Below are 22081 nucleotides of genomic sequence, written 5' to 3'. Positions count from 1 at the left end.
CATGTGCTTGAGGACTGACTGGGAACCCATAGGGCCCCAAAATGACTGGGTTGGGGCCTTGGCCCAGACTGGTGGCCATGATGGTGCCGCAACACAGAAGCAACGACAAAAGTGGGTTCTGACAGTGGCGGTGGTGGGCTTGGCCCCGGGGAACAAGAGGGCCTCCCCATGGGGTCCTCTGGGAGACCAGCTTGGTGGATTGTCCCTGGAGCCAGTCTCAATGGCATCTGCACAGATATTAACTCTCTACCTGAATTCCAAGACAGAAGCTACTAGTGCTTGAACAGCAGATTTTATTAGTAAATTATTCACAATAAAAGCACACCCATGAGCATTACAATAAAGCATTTATCCAGGAGCTATTAGAATTCTTCAAAGATTTAAAAATCCTTGGTTTTCAAAGTTGAAACACTGCCAAAACAAACATCCTTGGGCTTGGAAATAGAAATTACAGTTAGCCATTGTCAGTGGAAATAGAACACTACTTTATGTGCATCCCTTATTAATGAGGTGCACTATTTTTGCGTGCACCACTTGTTAATGAGGAAGATAACAAAATGAAAATTTTCTTAAAATTGATGATATAGCTATAGAATGTATAAACAGATATTTTGAATTGTATACAGATTTTGAAGTCACTTTTGATTTCTTGTATGATTGCCACAATTTACAGGAAATGACAATAAATATTAAAATGTTCTATATTCTTGCCTGGAGAATTCCATGGACAGAGGAGCCTGGCAGGTCACAGTCCATAGGGAAGACCCAGAGGGATCGGGTAGAGAGGGAGGTGGGAGGGGGGATCGGGATGTGGAATACATGTAAATCCATGGCTGATTCATGTCAATGTATGACAAAAACCACTACAATATTGTAAAGTAATTAGCCTCCAACTAATAAAATTTAAAAAAAAATAATACTGGAGTGGATGACATAAATACACTATGTATAAAATAGACAACTAATGTGAACCTACTGTATAGCACAGGGAACCCTACTCAGTGCTTTGTGGTGACCTAAATGGAAAGGAAATCTAAAAGAGAGGGGATATATATATATATATTTGATTCACTTTGCTGAATAGCAGAAACTAATAATACTATGAAGCAATTGTCCTCCAATAAAAATTAATTTAAAAAACAAACTAGCAGTCATTGTGGTAACCCTAACCCTAACCCTAACTCCAGTATTCTTGCCTGGAGAATTCCATGGACAGAGGAGCCTGGCAGGTCACAGTCCGTAGGGTTGCAGAGAGTCAAGCATGATTGAATGACTAACACACACACACTGCACGTATTATGTCAATCCCAATCTCCTAATTCATCCCACCATCCTCTCTTCCCCCATTGGCATCCAGAAGTTTGTTTTCTATGTCTGTGTCTCTATTTCTGCTTTGCTAGTAAAGTTCATCTGTACCATTTTTTTTAGATTCTACATATAAGCAATATTATACAACATTTGTTTTTTCTTTCTGACTTCATTCTGTATAACAGTCTCTAGATCCATCCACATCCATGCAAATGTCAGGACTTTGTTCCTTTCTATGGCTGAGTAGTAGTGCATTGTGAACATGGACCACATCTTGTTTATCCGCTCTGTTGATGGGTATTTAGGCTGCTTCCATGTCCTGTCTACTGGAATAGGGCTGCAGTGCACACTGGGGCTCTGGGGCACATGCATCTTTCTGAATTATGGTTTTCTCTGGGTGCATGCCCAGGCATGTGTTGCTGGGTCACACGGCAGTTCTATTTTTTGTTTTTTTAAGGAACCTCCATACTGTTCTCCATAGTGGCTATACCAATTTATATTCCCACCAACAGTGTAGGAGGGTTCCCTTTTCTCCACACCCACTCCAGCTTTTATTGTTTGTAGACTTTCTGATGATGGCCATTCTGACTGGTGTGAGGTGAAACCTCATTATAGTTTTGATTGCCACTTCTCTAATAGTTAGTGATGTTGAGCATCTTTTCATGTGTTTGTTGGCTGTCCGTATGTCTTTTTTGGAAAACTGTTTATTTGGGTCTTCTGCCCTTTTTTCCATTGAGTTGTTGTTGTTGTTGTTGTTTTTTTTTTTTTTTTGATATTGAACTGCTTGAGCTGTTTGTATATTTTGGAGATTAATGCCTTGTCAGTTGCTTTGTTTGCAAATATTTTCACCCATTCTGAGGGTTGTCTCTTTGTTTTATTTATGCTATCCTTTGCTCTGCAAAAGCTTTTGAGTTTAATTAGGTCCCATTTGTTTATTTTTGTTTTTATTTTCATTTCTCTAGAAGGTAGGTCAGGAAAGATCTTGCTGAAATTTATGTCAAGGAGTGTTCTGCTGATGTGTTCCTCTAAGTGCTTTATGGTGTCCATCCTTACATTTATGTCTTTAATCCATTTTGAGTTTATTTTTCTGTATGATGTTAGGAAGTATTCTAATGTCATTCTTTTACATATAGTTGTCCAGTTTTCCCAGCACCACTGTGATGAGACTGTTTTTTCTCCATGGTATATTCTTGCCTCCTTTGTCATAGATTAAATGACCAAAGGTGCATGGGTTTATCTCTGGGCTTTCTATCCTATTCCATTGACCTGTATATCTATTTTGTACCAGGACCATAGTGTCTTGATGACTGTATAGTCTGAAGTCAGGGAGCCTGATTCCTCCAGCTTCATTTTTATTTCTCAAGATTGCTTTGGCTATTCATGGTCTTTTGTATTTCGAGACGAATTGTAAAATTTTTTGTTCTAATTCTGTGAAAAAAAAGCCATTGGTAGTTTGATATGGTTTACATTGAATCTGTCCAAGGGGACCCCAACATGACCCCAATGTGATCAGCTTGGACAGATTCAATGCAAACCCTGTCAAATTACCTGGGTTGGAAAAATCCCCTGGAGAAGGGATAGGCTACCAACTCCAGTATTCTTGGGCTTCCCTGGTGGTTCAGATGGTAAAAAATTCACCTGCAATGGGGGAGACCTGTGTTTGATCCCTGGGTTGGGAAGATCCCCTGGAGAAGGGAATGGCAATCCACTCCAGTAGAATTGCTTGGAGAATTCCACGGACAGAGGGTCCTGGCAGGCTACAGTCCATGCAGTCACAAAGAGTCAGACACGACTGAGCAGTTTTCACTTTGCATTGAATCTATAGATTGCCTTGAGTAGTATACTGCTATTATTATTTAACTGACAAAATAATGGAAAGTATGCATATATTTTAGTATTTTTAATGTCCTTTCCCCGCCCCCTGCCCCCGCCTTCACTTTCACGTGTGTAGCTGGTCCCAGCAGGGCAACTAGTCTGTCTGCTCAGCTTTCTGTGACTACCTCTTGGCTGCCTTTTCTATGCCTGCTACAGGATAGTGTGAAGTCCCATAGCATCTCTGCCCTCACACATGTAGCTCTTTTGAGTTTTTAAAAGGAACTTTGGTTACTGATGATGAATAAGAAAGAGAGAAAAGACAAGGCCAAGCTTCTGGTCAGGATTCTGTCCTCTTCTGTTTCTTTGCTCGGCTCTCTTGCTTCCTGGGAGAGTCAGAAGCACATGTGCCTGATAGCTCCAAAAGCACAGATGGCTCTTGGTTGCACCGAAGCCTGAGATCAGATTCATTTACCTTTTAGAGTATCATTCCTGAGTCTCTTGAACACTCTTCTTATGGGAGTTGAATTGAACAGCAATTTTCCCCTAGTGAACTTGCATGGCCCAAGATGCCTGTCACCATGGACTCCTCCTGCAGTAGAATTGACGGAATTATCCTGGAACCAAGAATAGTGACTACAGAGATGCCAAGTCATGGCATCTCTGATGCAAGGAATGGGAAGAGGAGGTCAATCAGTAGGTGGGAGAGAAGGCACACCTCCTTGAGCCAGTCATCTGCAGGTGGCTCTTTATATGTAAGAGGCATAGAAAAAAATTAGTAAAATATCACAGCATCTGTAGTAGGCAGAATAATGCTCCCCCCACCAAAGACAACCCTGTTCTGGTCCCTGGAACCCATGAATACATGAATTTGCATGGCAGTGGGGAATCACAGTTGAAGATGGAAATAGGGGTGCTTCTCATCTGACCTTAAAACAGGGAGATTCTCCTGGACTATCTGAGTGGCCCAGAGTAATCGCAGGTCCTTAGCAGTGAATGAGGGAAGCAGAAGAGGAGGGTCAGAGGAAGATGTGAACGCCCATGCCAGATTAGAGAGATGCTACGCTGCTGGCTTTCAGAGTGAAGGAACGAGGCCAAGAGCCAGGGAAGGGGGCCAGCCGCTGGAAACTGGAAAAGGCAAGGAAACAGATTCTCCCCCAGAGCCTCCAGAAGGGAACACACAGTTGCCAGCATCTTTATTTTAGCCCAGCAAGAACCTGCAAAACCTGTGAGACAATTAACTTCTGTTTTAAGCCACCCAGTTTGGGATAATTCTTTACAACAGAATTAAAAACTAATCCAGAGCCCTTGGGTGTTTATATTGAGTGCATGGGCTTTGGAATTAAATTGCTTGGGTTTTAGTGGGTAGCTCTGCTACTTATTAGATATGTAATGGGAGAAAGTGATCGACTTTTCCGAGTCTTGGTCCCATCCTCTGATGATATTATCACCTCATGGCTGTGTTCTTAGGTCTGTTGTTGTTCAGTCCCTCTGTCATGTCCAGCTCTTTGTGAGTGCATGGACTGCAGCGCGCCAGGCTTCCCTGTCTGTCCTTCACTATGTCCCGGAGCTTGATCAAACTCATGTCCATTGAGTCGGTGATGCCATACAACCTTCTCATCCTCTGTTGTCCCCTTCTCCTGCCTTCAGTCTTTTCCAGTATCAGGGTCTTTTCTAATCAGTCGGCTCTTCGCATCAGGTGTCCAAAGGATTGGAGCTTCAGCTTCAGCATCAGTCCTTCCAATGAATATTCAGGGTTGATTTCCTTTAGGATTGACTGGTTTGATCTTGCAGTCCAAGGGACTCTCAAGTCTTCTCCAACACCACAGTTCAAAAGCATCAGTTCTTTGGCACTCAGCCTTCTTTATGGTCCAACTCTTACATCCATACATGACTACTAGAAAAACCATAGCTTTGACTAGATGAACCTTTGTTGGAAAGAAGTATCTCTGCTTTTTTGTTTCTCATAGCTTCTCTTCCAAGGAGCAAGTGTCTTAATTTCATGGCTGCAATCACCATTCGCAGAGATTTTGGAGCCCAGGAAAATAAAGTCTGTCACTTTTTCTATTGTTTTCCCATCTATTTGCCATGAAGTTCTTAGGTATAAATTAAGGCAAAGCTTTTCAGACATTGCCTGATAAAGAGAATGTGTTTGATCAGTATTAGCTTAAAGTTGTGGGTATCTAATCCTGGGTGAGATTTTTAGCAAGAGAGGTCTCACCTCTCTGATTCCCATGGAGTTCACCACCCCGGCTTCTGTGGCCCCTATTGCTCCCGTGTTGACCCTTGTTCCTCTGGGGTCTTTGCCCAGGTATGTCCTTGCTGGGGCCCACTCTAGATTTTTCCTAATTTTTACACTAATTTTTCCTAATTTTTTATACTAATGTTTAAACATCTTTTAAAAAATAAACAAAAAATGTAAGTATTTATAAAGTGCTATCTCTGGAGGTATTGATCATTGATAATGACCTGTCTCTTGTAGTGTCTACAAGGCCTTATGCTTTCTGCCATGCCCTGCGCTGTGCCCTTTGCTGACAGACCCGAGAATTCTAAGTTGGTTGAGTAAATGAGGAGTCCCCGGGAACTTTTAATGGTCAAGTTTTGGCATAAGTTAAATGAATAAAATCCAGCTGGGAAATATTTTAGGCCGTGAGATCTCCCAAGGGCCCTTCAAATCAAGCCAAATTTTACAGAGTATTTGGCCTCCTTTTCTGTCTACTTGTAAACGGCCCTGGAATGGGCATTTTCTAAGGGGGATAGTTGCAGAGAAGAGTTGGCAGTTTTCTTCACAGTTCTTAGAGCAGAAAAGTTTGTAGCTTAGGACTAACATGTCAGGGGAAGCCTTTCATTTCAATGTGGATGCCATGGTGAGACCTTCTAAAGGCATTTCTAAACGAGATTATCTGATAATGAGGTCACCTGCTGAAAAATCATTTCCATTCCACAAAAATCACATTAGGTACAAGTGACAATTCTAAAAATGTACATAAAGCCATTTGAAATAAAGCTAATAACTGGATTTCTGAAATTATTGGTTGCTATGAGAATGGAAAACGTCAATTCTGAAATAAATGCACCAAGTACTTTGTTCCATATATATATATAATGCATTGGTCTGTGAGAATTCTTATGTTTGTGTCTGTATTTGAAGTAAAAATGATTTTTAATGTGATTTTATTTTTAATTTTAACTTTTTTTTTTGGCTGCATGGCCTGTGGGATCTTAGTTCCCCAACCAGGGATAGAACCCATTCCCCCTAGATTGGAAGCGCAGAGTCTTAACTGCTGGACTGCTACGGTAGTCCCATTATCTTATTTGAACATAATTAGTAAAGATGTGCAAAATGCAATTGCTTTCCATCACGGTCACACAACCAGACGCTTGTCGCAGCTGTAGCATGGGCTCTGTGCTCTGCTTTGCTTCGGGATGTGGCCTCCCTCTGGTGGTCAGTGTTAACAAAGTGACTGGCTGAAAGTAACTATCCAGCTTCTTCGCTTTGCCGTTTTACTGAAGCTTAAATTTGGAAAGCATCTTGAGAGTTCTTTCATTCTGCTCCACTAAATACAGGTCAGGTTGTGTATATAACATTTTGACCACTTCAGCAATATGAGAAGTATCATGTGAAATGATAATCAGGAATGGTACCCTAGCAAAAATTAGTCAATCTGTAGCCTTTCACCTATGGCCATGGCAAAATCGGTTTTGACTATTAGGAAGCCTGACTTGATTTCCATATCTCTGTGACCTATTTTTGGCATGCCTTGACAAGTCTTAAGTTTGGCCATGGTATTTTCCTTCTACTCTAAATAGGTTCTGAGCTGAGTGCAAAGTTTATTTAGCCCACACTATGTGTCCATTGCTCTTCTAGGGCCTATGGCTATGACAGGAAACAAAACAGATTGAATCTCTGCCCTCCTAGAGTTTCTGTCCTATGACACAGTTTATAAAGACATAAACCATAAAGGCTGATATAGTTGACTTCACATATATGTAAAACTTTTCTACAGCTGAAAAGACTGTGAATTTAAAAGACCAGTAAGTGATGGTCTAGGGAAAAATAATTGAAGCAGATGGAGTTTCAATAAATCAATAAGGAAGAAAACCAATAGAAAAATGTGCCAAAGATTCAATTAGGAAGAACTTTTTATTCCTCTGTAGTAATAATTGGCAGAAATGAGACACCATGATTTCAAATTTACCCAGTTATAGACACGAGCAAAGGATGCCTTTCGGAAAAGAGGAGTCTCCCAGCTGGAATTCCCTACGAATTTCCACAGCCTCTCAGGTTGTGCAGGTCCCAGGCGGAGCTCTCCCCTCGGGCGCCAGCAGCGTCTGTGCGCCGAGCACGGCTGCCATCTTGAGCTTCCGCTTGGCAGCTGCACGTTCCATGTCCTTTGGACAGGTGGGAGAAAATGGACATTTCCCCAGGGACAGCACCCACAGGTGAGCTCAGTACCCCCGTAACCCACGCACCACTGGATGAAACTTGTGTGACAACATTTCCCAGTATTCACGTAAGCTCAGGAGGCTGAGCAGCGGAGTATTTGTAGAGGAGACTACATCACTCCTCGGTTTGCAGTATTGAGAGTTTATAGTGACAGGCACATCGTTTCTGACTTTCCATTATCTGCAGCAGCATCTTTCCTCCTTTTAGGGGTAGAGTAGACCTTTGTCTAATTGACTTAGGTCTGACCTCGGTGCCGGACTGTCATTCATTTCTGGTTCCTGTTTGTCTCTCCTGAGACTCCAGCCTCTCTCAACCTCTCTCTTCTCTTCTCTTCTGCTGTGGCCCATTCCACCACTCCCCACTCTCCACCACTGACTGGGTCACTGTACTGTGTACAGGAGACATTATTCTGTTTACTGGTACAAAGGAACATCTGAAGATTTTGGTGAAAACGTTCATGTTTGCCCCTCCCTCTGAGCTCTTGGGCGCTGTGTACCCAAGTCTTCTGGTCCCAGTAAGTTGGCAGCTATGACTCTGGAATGCAAGTTAATTAAATTGTGCTTATATTTAGTTTTAGGCAAGGTTGACATTTCCATGTCAGGTTTAGTCTGTGTGGCTTTGTTATATATAATACTAGTAACCAGGGATACTAGGGGAGGTTTTCTGAAGTGCTGTGCTGTGACGGGCATGCCGCGGAGAAAGTGGAGGAAGCAGGGGAGAGAGAGTTCAGGGACCTCTGTGTTCCCCCAGCGTGTAAATCATTTAAGAAGGTACAGACGATTCAACAGTGAAAGTCAACTTTCCTGGAGCAATTGACTTCCTTTTTTTTTTTTTTTTTGTGAGCCAAAGAAAAGTTAGTAATTCTAATGTTGTTACATTGGTTCCATTCCTAAGGGTGTTGATCTCTTCAGACAATGCTCTTTCCCAGTTATCTTGGTTGTTACAATGAATAGCATTGCCCTCACTTCCAGGTCTAAGTGGGCAGTATTATATCCGCAAGGTTGGCGAATAACATGCTCTAGCAATTTGCAGGTAACTCTTTAAGCACAAGGCATTTTTAAACACTTTGTGATGGTTGTCTTTGGGAAGCGAATTACACACTTCCCAGCCATAGTAAGCGGAACACAGCGGACCTTACATGATTTGGTGCCTGGCACTTTACATCTGTTACTGATTAGTGTATACTCAAAGATAATTCCAAAGCAGGTAATATTCAAATAAAGAAACTGAAGCCCCGAAAACTTAAGTAACTTGGTCTAAGCAGCACAGGTAGCCTATTTAAATCCAAGTTTGTACCTTTTCTACAAAATGACTTTTATTTTGGTACCTTAGGGTCACTATTATGAATAACTGCATTTCTTATCTGTAGACCCAATCTATATCAGGATATTAGGATGAGTATTTATGAATTAATTTTCTCACAATTTTCTTTTAATTATAATAGCATTTAGAATTGAAGTGACCTGATTATCAGGGGTGGTTTAAACTTGAAGGGTCAGGTAGTCAGAAGGATCTAGGTTTTCCCAACTCTGCTTTGACCCAAATGATGGAATATGTGCTGTTCCCACAGTCTCCTGTGTGGGGGCAAGTGAATAAGGTTTGCTATGATCAGTTATGAGGATGGAGAGTAGAGAGGGTTTTAGGCAGAGCTTCAACCCAGCGGTTCAGAATCTTGCATCCAGCTATTAGCGATCTGATCTGCAAGATTGATAGATCCTACAGTATCTTGGAGATAATGATAATGTCTAGAATATTCTGTTACAGTAATTAACAATAATTAACAGTAATGGAGAATAGGTGGGAAAGTGGTATGGTACAGTCTTCAATGGGATTGGAAGTGAATTTTTAGGCTCTAAGGTAGAACTGTAATCTTTTTAAATAGAAGTATGGTTGATTTACAATGTTGTATTAGTTTCAGCTGTACAGCAAAGTGATTTATATATATATATATTTTTTTTATGGTAGTATGTATCACTTAGTCATGTCTGAATCTTTGCGACCCCACAGATTGTAGTTTGCCAGGCTCCTCTGTCCATGGGATTCTCTAGGCAAGAATACTGGAGTGGGTTGCCATTCCCTTCTCCAGAGGATCTTTCTGACCCAGGGATCAAACCCAGGTTCCCTGGATCACAGGCAGATTCTTTACCATTATCTCTCTGTATGTGTGTGTGTATATATATATATATATATATATATATATATATATATATATATATATACATAGATAGATAGATAGACAGTTTTTCAGGTGCTTTCCCCTTAAATTTCTTTACAAAATATTGAGTGTATTTCCCTGTGCCATGCTGCAGGTCCTTGTTAATTATCTGTTTTATTTATAGTACTGTGCGTATGTTAATAGCAATCTCCTAATTTATTCCTGTAATCTGTTCTTGAAAGATATTTTTTCAAAGTTTGTTCCTTGGGAATTTCTAAACATGTATATGGGTCTTAAGTCCCACAGTACTGCAAAGTCATAGATAATTTATTCAAACTTTTAGATTGTCAGTACATAAAATGGACAAAGGTAAAAGAAACTTGGATTAAAAAGAAATCTGGTTTGAGTTGAAAATGACATTTGCACACTATGAACTTATAAAATGATATCAGTTCAATTTGTATAGCCCAACAATTAAGAAAAATACCCTGCGATGGCTCTTCAATCTGATTATTTTTCTATGTTCGTCTTTCTTCTAAGTCTTTCCATAGATGTTGTGACTGAATTTTACACATTTAATAAAGATCTGAAAAATGTTAATATGTGTAACATTTTAGACACTACTATATGCATACACAAAACTGTTATTTTCTTTCCAAGTCATATATAATCTCCTTTATTTCTCTTAGGTTTATATGCATGCATTAGCTCTTTTAGAGAAGACATCCTACCTTTGAATTTGTCAAAGGTAGTGCGTATGGTGTACCATCATTATCAGTTTTATGATTCATAATGAGTAATGGCAAAATGTGATTTCAGACAGCCATATGTTTGGAGAAAACCTCAAAAATACTTAGATGTTGGTTTATTTCCCAAAGCAAGTTTGTAAAGCAGAACTCCCCTAAATGTTGGAGTAATTATCTCTGAATTTAGAAATCTCTGCCTGCCTGATAATAATTCCTGACAGGAGAGTCAACTATAAACATTGAGTTTTGAAATTTTTTATGTTCTTTAGAAGTTATGTTACTGCATTTATTTGCAGGAAATAATAAATAGCAGAGTTCTGTCATATATCTTATTTTCCAGTGGGTTTTTTTTTTTTTTTAACAAAATTGGCTCTTAGAGTCCTATTTAAGACTTTTAGACCCTAAAACTTGAGGTACTAAACTTGTATATTCTTTTAATTAGATAATACCTGTTTGAAAGTTGTTTCTCTCATTTTAAAAATTTTCCTTTCTCTTCTCTCTCTTTCTAACTGTTGAATGAATAGAGGTTTCTTTTCAAAGAGTTTCTTCAGACTTCTGCTTGGCAGTCTCCTTCTGCCAGTCTCTGACCATAAAGCTTGACTTCCTGCTCTTTAGTCTGTTCTTTCTTTACTTTCTCCCCTGTCTAATTAGATTACTGGGCAAGGTTTTGTCTAATTTTATTTTATACTGTGATTTTACTTAGACGTTGAGTGATGACATGAGCTGCTTTCTAAACTCTATTTCCACCCCTCTCCCATCAGAGTGCTTCCAGTTACAAATCTATTCTTGTTTCCTGCTAGTGATTTTTAGATAATTTTACTATGGCTGTTTTTTTTCTAGAATTATAGATCTTTCATGCTGTTGGACAGGCAATAAGTATACTTAACTCTGATTTTCAGAAATTTAAGGTGAAGGCCAGCTGGCAGAGTTTCCATTCAGTCAAAGCATAGCTTTATTTCAGAGGGGGAAAAAAGTGAGTCAAGGACTAACTCAGTCTTAAGGACATTTAACTGGGGGAGTTGTTTTGAACTTGCTTTGAACATTGGTTTGGCAGAGATGGTTTCTCACTAATAAAAACAAGTTATATAATAGGCACTGAGTTGGACTGTAGTGAGGGGATTGGTTTTACCTTGTCTTTGCAGTCAGGTGTTTGCTGAAGATCATAAAGGAGGAAACCCTAACCCTAACCCTTCTTTCAAAGTAAAATGAAAAACCAAACAGTCTATAATTAAATTCAGTGCTAAGTATTCATCGCCAAGAGAATGAAGTAAAATGTAAGCTCTCTCAGACATGAACTGAACACTTCTATTTTTAGAATATCTAAGTTAAAAACTCTTTAAGTGCATTTATACAACAGGCATTACTGACCACCTAAGATATACTACCTTGGAACAAAGATGTTGAAAGGTACTAATGGAAACATTTGCTTCCTCTGCAATGAATGAAAAAAAACCTGTGTAATAGATGTGTGTGTTATCATCTGTGCATTCTCAGAAAAGGGAGAGCAGCCTTGAGGAGAGAATGACTGAGCAGAGACTGTGTGATCACCCAGGGCAAGGCATAATGGTGGAAGTGTGTGAAGGGGTAGAGACATCTCCCACGGTTTGGAAGGGGCCTGGGCTTTGGCCTGTCCCTTCTGTAGCAGGGACTGGTGAGCACTTGCTGGCGAGAAGGACAGGGCTCAGAGAGGAACAGCCCTGTGGGGCAGCCAGGAAGGCTGACGTCAGGGACCAGGGCCCTGGCATGGCCCTGGCATGGCAGTGACGTGACAAGCATCCTGTCTACCATGAGGGCTTAGCATCATGAACTCCTCAGCCGTTCTCTAAGGAATTAAAGCTAAGCCCCTTCCTTTATTCTTAATCCTTATACCACCTAAGGAGGGAGAGGCCCCCTGAAGCATGCCTGAGTAATATTTCTTTGCACTTTTTTTGAGTGGGGAAGTATGTATTACTTTGATTTAGAAAAAATAGAGTGATGCAGCATTTCTTGCCCCGTAGTGTGAAGGAGTTAGACCCGCACCCACTGCACCTTCAGGCAGGGCTACTCCGAGCTCACTGTGGCCCTAGGTCTCAGCTCTCACTTGTTTTTCTCCTGTTTTAGACCTCTCCTGAACTCCCCGCCTCCCACACCCACCCCATTATGAAAGTTACTTATCTTGCGTCCCCTTCTTTCAAAGTAAAATGAAAAACCAAACAGTCTATAATTAAATTCAGTGCTAAGTATTCATCGCCAAGAGAATGAAGTAAAATGTAAGCTCTCTCAGACATGAACTGAACACTTAAAATCCTAAGGGTGAAAGGGTTTTCAAACTTGTTTTTGGCAGCAGAAACCCATTTCAAAGGAAATTATATACAGACTCAAATACATAAGCCAGGCAATGGTAGAACTCTCTGGCTGAAGTGAAGGAGGGTGACTCAGACACCCCTTCCCCCATGATGTCGCCCCAAATTCCCTTTCCTTGGTACCCTGGAGTTCATCTAAAAGCCACCATGTTAGCCCGAGGAATGGGTACTGTGGGTGGAGGCGTTGGGAGAATGTTAGACACACTCTCACAGGTCAGTGGGGAAGATTATTTTAGGTAGAAGGGCCTTTGATACTCGTTGTTCTAACATAGGAACAGATGCTGCTCAGAAGCCAGACTTGTCCATGGGTTTGAGTAAGTGTCCTGCTAAAACACAGAGAGACTCTCATATTTCACCAGCAGTTTATTCCTCTAGCAGTTAGAAGGACAGAATTGTAGAATACCTATTGCTTATCCAGGTAGAACCAATAAATAGGAACAATCATATAGTCTTGCTGGGCACTGTAAATTCTCAGTCTTCATTTATTCATTTAACAAATATTTAATTCCACTCTAGACTCAGTACACAACAGTGAGAAAAACTGATGAAGCTCCTTCTCTCAAGGAGCTTACATTCTAGAAAGCAGAGAGTATAAGCAAACAAATACATATCTTCTGCTAATATCAATTATATGAGTCACGAAGTGATAGGGCTTTGTTTAATAAGTCCTGATGGGGCTATTAGAAGTGACTAGCACCTGTACCCCACATTTAACAGGTGTCTAATAGATGAAGAAGAGGAAGGAGAGAATAAGGATTACTTACCTCAGAAGACAGATACTTCTGAGGAAGTCACATTGCAGTGATGGGGTAAAGGGACAGGCAGCTATAAGACAGGCTTCATTTTTAGATTATAAATATATTCCTGATGGTGATGATCCTCCATCCCTGAGCTCCTGTATCTTTAAGAGTGGTCATAGTTTATTTGACTTGTGGCAACCTGAAGGCAGAACTTAATACCACTCCATGCTGCCTGCAAAGAATGTACTCACACAAAAGCATTAAAAGCCACATTTCTAATGATATTGATAAACCTAGTTTGCAGGGCAGGAATGGAGATGCAGACATAGAGAATGGACTGCACACATATCAGAGGAAGGGGAGGGTAGGAAGGGTTGAGAAGCGGCGCTGACGTACACACCCTGCCGTGTGTAAAGTAGCTGTCTCGTGGTGACCCGCCGCGTAGTACTGGGAGCTCAGCCCGGCGCTCTGTGGTGACCCGGAGGGATGGGGACGGGGTGAGAGGGACGCTCAGTAGGAAAGGATGTGTGTATACTTTGGTTGTTTCACACTGTTGCACGGCACCAACCAAAACAGCGTTGTAAAACAATAACACTCCAATTTTAAAAAGCACATTTCTTTTTTGACCCACTTCCCTTGTAGTCTACTGCCCCATTTGTTTATTCTCTTCTGGATCAAAAATGTTGTCCTTTCATTCTGCGTTACTCCTCTCCTCTCATTCTCTCTCAAGCGTATGCCCTCAGACGTTTGCTGTCACCGCTCCACTGGAACTGCGCTTACCTGTGTCCCCACTGCTCAGCTTGGTCTTGCCTGACCCGTCAGCAGGTCCCTTCTGGTGCAGCAGACCACTCCATCCTCTCTGACATCTTCTCCTTTACTTGGCTTCTGGGATAACACATCACGTGCTGGGCTTCCTCCTGCCTCCTTCTCAGCCTCTCTGCTGGCTTCTCCTCTTCCCTGTAGCTGTTACCCGTGAAGTAGTTCAGCCCTCAGCTGTCTTCTCTGCCCCATCTCGCCGAGTCTCACTTCTCTCTCTTCACTAACCATTCCCCTCATGTTCTCATCCAGGTATTACTGGCTTTAAATTGATTTGCTGGTGACTCATACTTTTATAGTTGTAGTCTTGTCCTCTTTCCTGGACTTTGAACTTACATATCCAGTTGTCTCCTCAGCATTTCTGCTTGGGTGTCAACTTGATATGTAAGACTCAACATGTCCAAATTGTAGCTTCTGATTTTTTCCCCTATAGTCTTGCTCCTTCAGTTGTCGTCCCCTTCTCAGCAGATGGCAGTTCCTGTTGTTTGGCTGGATGGAAATTTAGACACCATTGTCTCTTGTCTTTCCCTCACAACTCTCATCTAATGGGCCAGAAAACCCTGCTGGTTCTACTTTCAAAGTATGTCCAGCATCTAATGATGTCTCGGCCTTTCCACCGTTATCCCCTCTGAGCCCCCATCATCTCTTTTTGGATTAAATCCAGTAGGCTCCTACCTGTTATCCCTACTGCTTCTGTGGCTTCTCTGGAATATTTTCAGCACAACAAGCAGAATCCTTGAAAACATAAGTCGGATCATGCCACTCTTCACTCATCAAGTCACTGTGTAATGACTCGTATTGTCTAAGCTACAAAACCTTTGCAAAGCCTTATGTTGGGGCCGTCCCTTCTTCTCTGCCTCACCCCTTGCTGCTTCACCCCTTTCCTGCCTCTGCCTTAGCCACGTGGTCTCCTCGGTGTTCCTGCCAGCTGTGTTCTGGCCTGACGGTCTTTGCTTCCGCAACGAAATCGTCCCCTGAGATTTCATTAACGCCCTCCGTCTTTGAAGGTGCTGTTCAGATGTCAACTTTCAATGAGGCCTGTCCTGGCACCCTAATTAACTTGGGGGTGTCCTACCCCACGCCCACATCTGCTATCTCTCTGTTGTACGCTTTTTTCTTTATGGCCCTTATCATACTCTAACCTAATATATAATAATTTTCTTATTTATTATGTTCGTTGATACTATATTCTCCATAGAATATAGTCTTTACAAAGCAAGGGATCTTTCTGTATTCATGCTTCTAAAGGAGTGCCAAATTGGTTAAATAAATGAGTGGAAAAAACTTAGAAAGCAACATAATCCTTGTCAGTTCCATATGGCAGTGGGGGAAGTGATTACACCTCCCATCGACAACTTGAAATGTCCCTTTAGATATTTCTGTTTTCCAAAGGGTCTTCTCTACACTGTACCTCAGGGAGATTCAACCAATTTTTTAATCTCTCTTTCTCTCCCCCACGACATTGCTCGACATCACTGGCTCCTCTCTCTCTATGGGGATTTCATTCTTTTCATACAGAGCTTTCTGTAATCCATCCATACCTACTCTCAGTTCAGTTCAGTCACTCAGTCATGTCCGACTCTTTGTGACCCCATGAACTGCAGCACTCCAGGCCTCCCTGTCCATCACCAACTCCCAGAGTTTACTCAAACTCATGTCCATCGAGTAAGTGATGCCATCCAGCCATCTCATCCTCTGTCGTCCCCTTCTCCTCCTGCCCCCAATCCCTCCCAGCATCAGGGTCTTTTCCAATGAGTCAGCTCTTTGTATGAGGTGGCCAAAGTATTGGAGTTTCAGGTTCAGCGTCAGACCTTCCAGTGAACACCAGAACTGATCTCCTTCAGGATGGACTGGCTGGATCTCCTTGCAGTCCAAGGGACTCTCAAGAGTCTTCTCTAACACCACACTTCAAAAGCATCAATTCTTTGGCGCTCAGCTTTCTTCACCGTCCAACTCTCACATCCATACATGACCACTTGACAAACCATAGCCTTAACTAGACGGACCTTTGGTGGCAAAGTAATGTCTCTGCTTTTTAATATGCTGTCTAAGTTGGTCATAACTTTCCTTCCAAGGAGTAAGCATCTTTTAATTTCATGGCTGCAATCACCATCTGCTGTGATTTTGGAGCCCAAAAAATGAAGTCTGACACTGTTTCCACTGTTTCCCCATCTATTTCCCATGAAGTGATGGGACCAGATGCCATGATCTTAGTTTTCTGAATGTTGAGCCTTAAGCCTACTCTAGATGTCTTGAAAGTGGAAGTGTGAATTGCTCAATCATGTCTGACTCTTTAAGACCCCATGGACTGTAGCATCTAACAAAAGGAAGGGCCTTCCAGTTCATATGACTTAGAAGGCAGAGTAAAGACAAAGTTCATTATTCAGCACCCACTTGGATTTCCTCTCTCCTTTCTCACCTCTTGGGCTTCTGTCCCTGGGTTGGAAAGATGCCCTAGGGAAGGAAATGGCAACCCACCCCAGTATTCTTGGTTGGGAAATCGTATGGACAGAGGAAGCTGGCGGGCTACAGTCCATGGGGCCACAGAGAGTGGGACGCGACTTAGTGACTAAACAACAACAGCTCTCAGCTGTTACCTTTCACCCCACTCCTGTCATCAACCTGCTACAGGAAATGCAGTGCTCTCCCCAAGAAGTGTTCTTACATCACCTCATTCTTTTTCATACGGTCAAACAGCTTTGTAAAAGCTAAGCGCAACATGGTTGGTAGTAACTTAATTTGAGCGGCATATGAGATGCAGGGCTGACAAGCTGTCCGTCAGGACAGGCTCGGGTGGTGCTGCTGTTGCGTGCCAGCTTGTTTTTCTCTTCAGAGGTAGAGTTGAACTTGAGCCTTAGGCTTTAATCAAGGACTCAAAGGCATGGTGAATGAGGATACTATGCAGTGAGACCAGTGAGTAATTCCTGAGAAAAGACTCTAAAAGCAAAGTAATGAGAGGATTTGCCGATATACATGCTGTATTACAGACAGAGAGATCTGAGAGGGCTGGAAGCAATTGCAGAAAATCTGAAGTTTGTTTCAGGTTATAGGTGTTATTTCAGCAGTTTGTTATCAGAAGCAAAAATATTGAAAAGAGCTGATCATCCTCAGGGGTATATACTCTTCAGAATCCATGAAATTCTGAAGTCCAAGTGAGTCATAATTGTCCTCTTCATTAGGATATGTAAACTAGTATCTTAAACAATATATCGTTGTATTCTGCTATTAGTGTATTAATATTAATTGTCATATGTGTAAATGGAAGTAATTTTGGTAATGAAGCATCTTTAGTTAGTAAAATTTCTTTATTAGATGATGGTCAGTAGAATACATGCTACATGAAGGTGAAATTGTTTTGTTTTCTTTACTGCTGTATCTGGCATTACTGCTAGAGTAATGCTTAGCACATAGGAGGTAGTAAATATTTTCTGAATCAATGAATGAACCTGCCATTGATCAACCTGCCATTGATCTAAAGTCCAATTTATACACTGTAAAATTATAGATGTTAATGAAAATGATGTCAAGATTGGATAGCATGACTTCACCTCTGGGAATATCCCTTTGTCATCTTAAGGACTCAGTCTAAAGGCTATTAGAAGATGATTGTTATAAGAGTGACATTTACGGTTGAAAAATCTCTCCAAAAACATGTTAAGAGCTCTCTCAGGGTATTTTCCAAAAATTGAGAGCTCACAAAGAATGTCATCTCATCTGGTGTAGTTTACCTGAAGAACAGATATTTATCTTCTGTTTAGAAAGAAAAAGGCTGGTTTGAGTTTTTGCCTGAACCGGGTACCCTTGAACTGAGTGCCTATCAACTGTGCACAAAGTGGCCGTGGCGTGAAGGACTGGGCCGAGCCCGGACTCGGGAGTTCTAATGTGTTCTTAGCCCCATGGCTTTGGGCATTGCAGTCTTAAACCACACAATGCTCTAGTTTCTCTGTTTGTAAACTACCACTTACCCTGAGGAAGTTGTGATAGAATTCCTACTTGTGTAGTTTGTGGAGCTCTTTGGAACTTCTAAATGAGATATGTCTGAAATATTTTGCAAGTTGAACTGTTTTACACAAATACAAACAGTTTTACACAAAAGTGAAGATTCTGAATACACGTTAAGAAAACATCAAACAGAAAGAGAATGTACAAAGCTATCCTAACTGTACAAAGAATATTCATTAATGAAGCTGTGAACATCCAAAGGACTTGCAAAGGGAGAATAAGAATAAAGAAACAATTTTCAGTGTCTTAAAACCACGGACTGCCACTTCTCCAACTGAGAAACCACACAAAAGAAATCAGTTTCTGCTGAATCAGCAAAGACATGGGATATCAGTAATCAAAACATGTCAGCAATGCCATGTTTTAAATTTGATCCAGATTTTATAGAACCTTACACAAGAATGGCTTTATTGGAGTAAAACATATGGGGTCTTAAAGATGAAGCCGAGATGTTAGGCGCTATTTAATGTTGAACTTTGAGCCACATTTCCCAAGGAATCATCAAACCATAATGCAGGGAATGCAGTCGTTCTTCTGAGGGGTTGCAGCTGCTGAAATGCAGACAGATGGAATTTCAGCACTTTCTAGCGTAGTACAGAAACAATCTCATAATAGGATGCACACGTACTCCTTGAAAACTTTCTCTTAACCCTAGAGAGAGGCTATTGTGTAGACTGGCCAGTAATATCTTTACTGTTATGGTTTTTCATTTTATATCTGGTTTCCTGCATGGTTGAGGAGTTTCTGTCTGTAGCTAGAGTACTGCAATTCTGGGCTGAGTCCTCTCAGTTCACTTCAGTTCAGTTGCTCAGTCGTGTCTGACTCTTTGCAACCCCAAGAACCGCAGCATGCCAGGCCTCCCTGTCCATCACCAACTCCCAGAGTTCACTCAAACTCAAGTCCATTAAGTCAGTGATACCATCTAACCATCTCATCCTCTGTCGTTCCCTTCTCCAACTCTAAGACTCTATAAAACTTAAGCTTGTTGCATGTCTTGGCAGTTGAAATCCATAGATGTCATTTGTATTGATTCAGAAATCATGAGATATAATGGAAATCCAGATTTTCATTGTTGATATTGTGAAGGTTACATATGAATTACCATCATACAAAACATACCAAACTGACTGGTTCAACAGGGCTTAAGTTCAAACTTGATGTTCAACAGGGCTTCCCTGGTGACTCAGATAGTAAAGAATCTGTCTGCAATGGAGGAGACCCAGATTTGATCCTTGGGTCAGGAAGATTCTCTGAGAAGGGAATGGCAACCCACTCCAGTATTCTTGCTTAGAGAATTCCATGGATGGAGGAGCCTGGCAGGCTATACCCCATGGGGCTGCAAAGTGTCGTATATAACTGAGCGACTAACACACTTGCACTTTTACTTAATGTTCAACAAATTGAAACTCTGATTCCTTGATAGCATTGCAAGATAATCCATTAATTGCATTTTTCCTTTGCCTTGTGGCAATATATTGTGCTCCATTGAGATGGAAGTGAGTTTTTCCCTTTAATTAAGAACCTCCTGAGTGCCAACCACTCTGCTGGGGAATGTGGAACATGTGAACGTCTTGGACCTGACTGCCTGGAATGTTCTGTCTGAAGTTTTCTGTATTTCAGTTTCTGAGTTAAATGTTCCATATTTCCTATTTCCCTTTAGTTAGACTACGAGGTTCATCTCATCAAGGAATACACAGTTCAGGGAATGGTGACAGTGGCCAGGCAGATGACCATAGACTGATCCTGCTAACTTTTGTGGAAGGGAGAGAAAAATATTTTGGAGGCTTATATTTATTTTACCATTACTCTGAATTGGGAGCTCATGAAAATAAGTTGAGTTTTTCTCTGATTATAAACATAAGACATGATCATTTTAAGAACATTTGTAAAATACAGAGTAAAGTACAATGAAGAAAATAAAAATTACTTTCAATACTAGAGATAATCATAGTAACCTTAGATATGTTAGTACTTCTTTCTAGGCCAAATCGTATTACTCTTTTTTAGAACCAGATGGTGTTTTTACACTTAAATTATCTTGAACTTTGGCCCAGGACATTATTTTTTGCAATATAATTTTCAATGGCCGTAATGGTATCCCTTATTATGTAGCACTAAAATTTATGTAACCAGTCTTCTATTATTGCATAGCTGTTATTTCAGTTTTCGATGGTATTAATACCCTTAAATGTAAAAACTTGGACTTATTCATAATGATTTACTTTGTGTGAAGGCCAAGAAATAAGATTGCTGGGTCAAAGGTTATACACATTTAAAAGGCATTTGATGCAAATTGCCAAATATTGACGTGTATTTTAACACCCATTTTGTTGAATTAATTTGTCCTTTGAGTAATGGGCTCCCTTGGAAAAATCTTTCTAGCTTCTTCTCCCACACTTTTTGTCTAATGTAATTTTGAAATAATTGCATATTTGTTGAATTTTGAGAAGAAAAAGAACATAATACTTAAAGCAAAGAATACCAAAGTGCAACCGTGTTAAGGAAAAGAAAAGAAAGAAAATATTATTAGCTAATGTTGTTTCACATTCCTTAGGCCAAAATAGACTCTAACATTTTTAACTGGCATTTTTATTAAAGCAAGTAAATAAATATATTTCAATACAAGGCATAGGGTCTCTATGCCTGTGTTCAAGCACATATCAACTGCCTATTTGTAGCTAAGTTTCTTTGCATGACATTGAGTGTTGTAGAAGGATTTTAAATGTTTGTTCAATAAATTTCACTTCAAAATAGTTTTCGGTTATTAAAAAAATACTCCCATTTGGTATCTTTCCGCACGTAAGCTGTGCAGTGGACGAGGCTGCTCTCGAAAGCCCACTGGTGAATTTCCTTTCACTTTTCTCAGGCAAACACTTTGTATTCTTCCCAGGTAATTTTACAATTAGTGTTCTGGAAAGCCAGAGAGGAATTGGTGACAATGAAACTGAGAGAGTTGGGAAACACTTCTGTTGAACAGCCAGAGAAGGTTTTCTTTCTGTTCTTTGTTTCTCCTAATTTAAAAAAAACCCTCATATTTATTTTGACTTTGCTTTTCTGCCTCTCTCCCTTTTTTTTTTTTAGTGCTCTGCAGAGGGGGCGAGAGCTTTCTGTGCACCAGTGGCATCTGCATCCCCAGGAAACTGCAGTGTAACGGCTACAATGACTGCGATGACTGGAGTGATGAGGCTCACTGCAGTATGTGACAGGCGGGATGGGGGTTGTCTGCGGGACATGGATTCTGTTCAGGGGCCTGGAAACCAGAGCATTCTGTTGTCTGGTCCTGACAACCAGCCGCGCTTGGGTGGACTGCTGTTAGTTTGCTTTTCTTTAGTGAGCAAATGTTTATCTTCCCCCACCCCACACGATAGCTTCATGTTTGCACACCTTTCAAAAGCCTGATTCCATTAGGAACTTGACAGCTAGATGTGCTTTGGAACAGGTCAGGCTCAGAGTGTTTTTCCTTTAAGTATCTTAAAATTGGAAAAAGGCTTTTCATTTATTTTCTTTGGGTGAGGATTTTTGTTTTTGTTTTTAAAGTTCTAAGAGTATAAAGGTCAACTTTTTTTTTTAAAGAAGGATATTTTTAATAGGAAATTTTTTACACTCATGATTTTTAACATTTGTGAAACAGAAGACGCAAAATGTCTTATTTGTTTATGCTTCCTCTCAGCCTGGAGAGAGGCAAGGCATGAGCCAACTGTTCTGCATCTGTG

At 40.8% G+C, this 22081-nt stretch overlaps 1 protein-coding gene across 7 annotated transcripts in view; it reads left to right on the top strand.

Annotated features, from left to right (window-relative positions):
* CORIN (corin, serine peptidase) overlaps nucleotides 1-22081 on the top strand; it is a 263611-nt gene that overhangs the window by 145662 nt on the left and 95868 nt on the right. For all 7 annotated transcript variants that reach the window (XM_043870982.1, XM_043870984.1, XM_043870981.1 and 4 more), the window contains one exon: nucleotides 21450-21563. In XM_043870982.1, the coding sequence (XP_043726917.1) occupies nucleotides 21450-21563 (114 nt within the window). The remainder of the gene's footprint in view (nucleotides 1-21449; nucleotides 21564-22081) is intronic.

This window comes from Cervus elaphus, chromosome 17 (genome assembly GCF_910594005.1).
Source record: "Cervus elaphus chromosome 17, mCerEla1.1, whole genome shotgun sequence".
In the NCBI taxonomy this organism is placed as follows: Eukaryota; Metazoa; Chordata; class Mammalia; order Artiodactyla; family Cervidae; genus Cervus; species Cervus elaphus.
The sequence above is the reverse complement of the archived record's forward strand: the minus strand, read 5'-3'. Positions and strand labels throughout refer to the sequence as shown.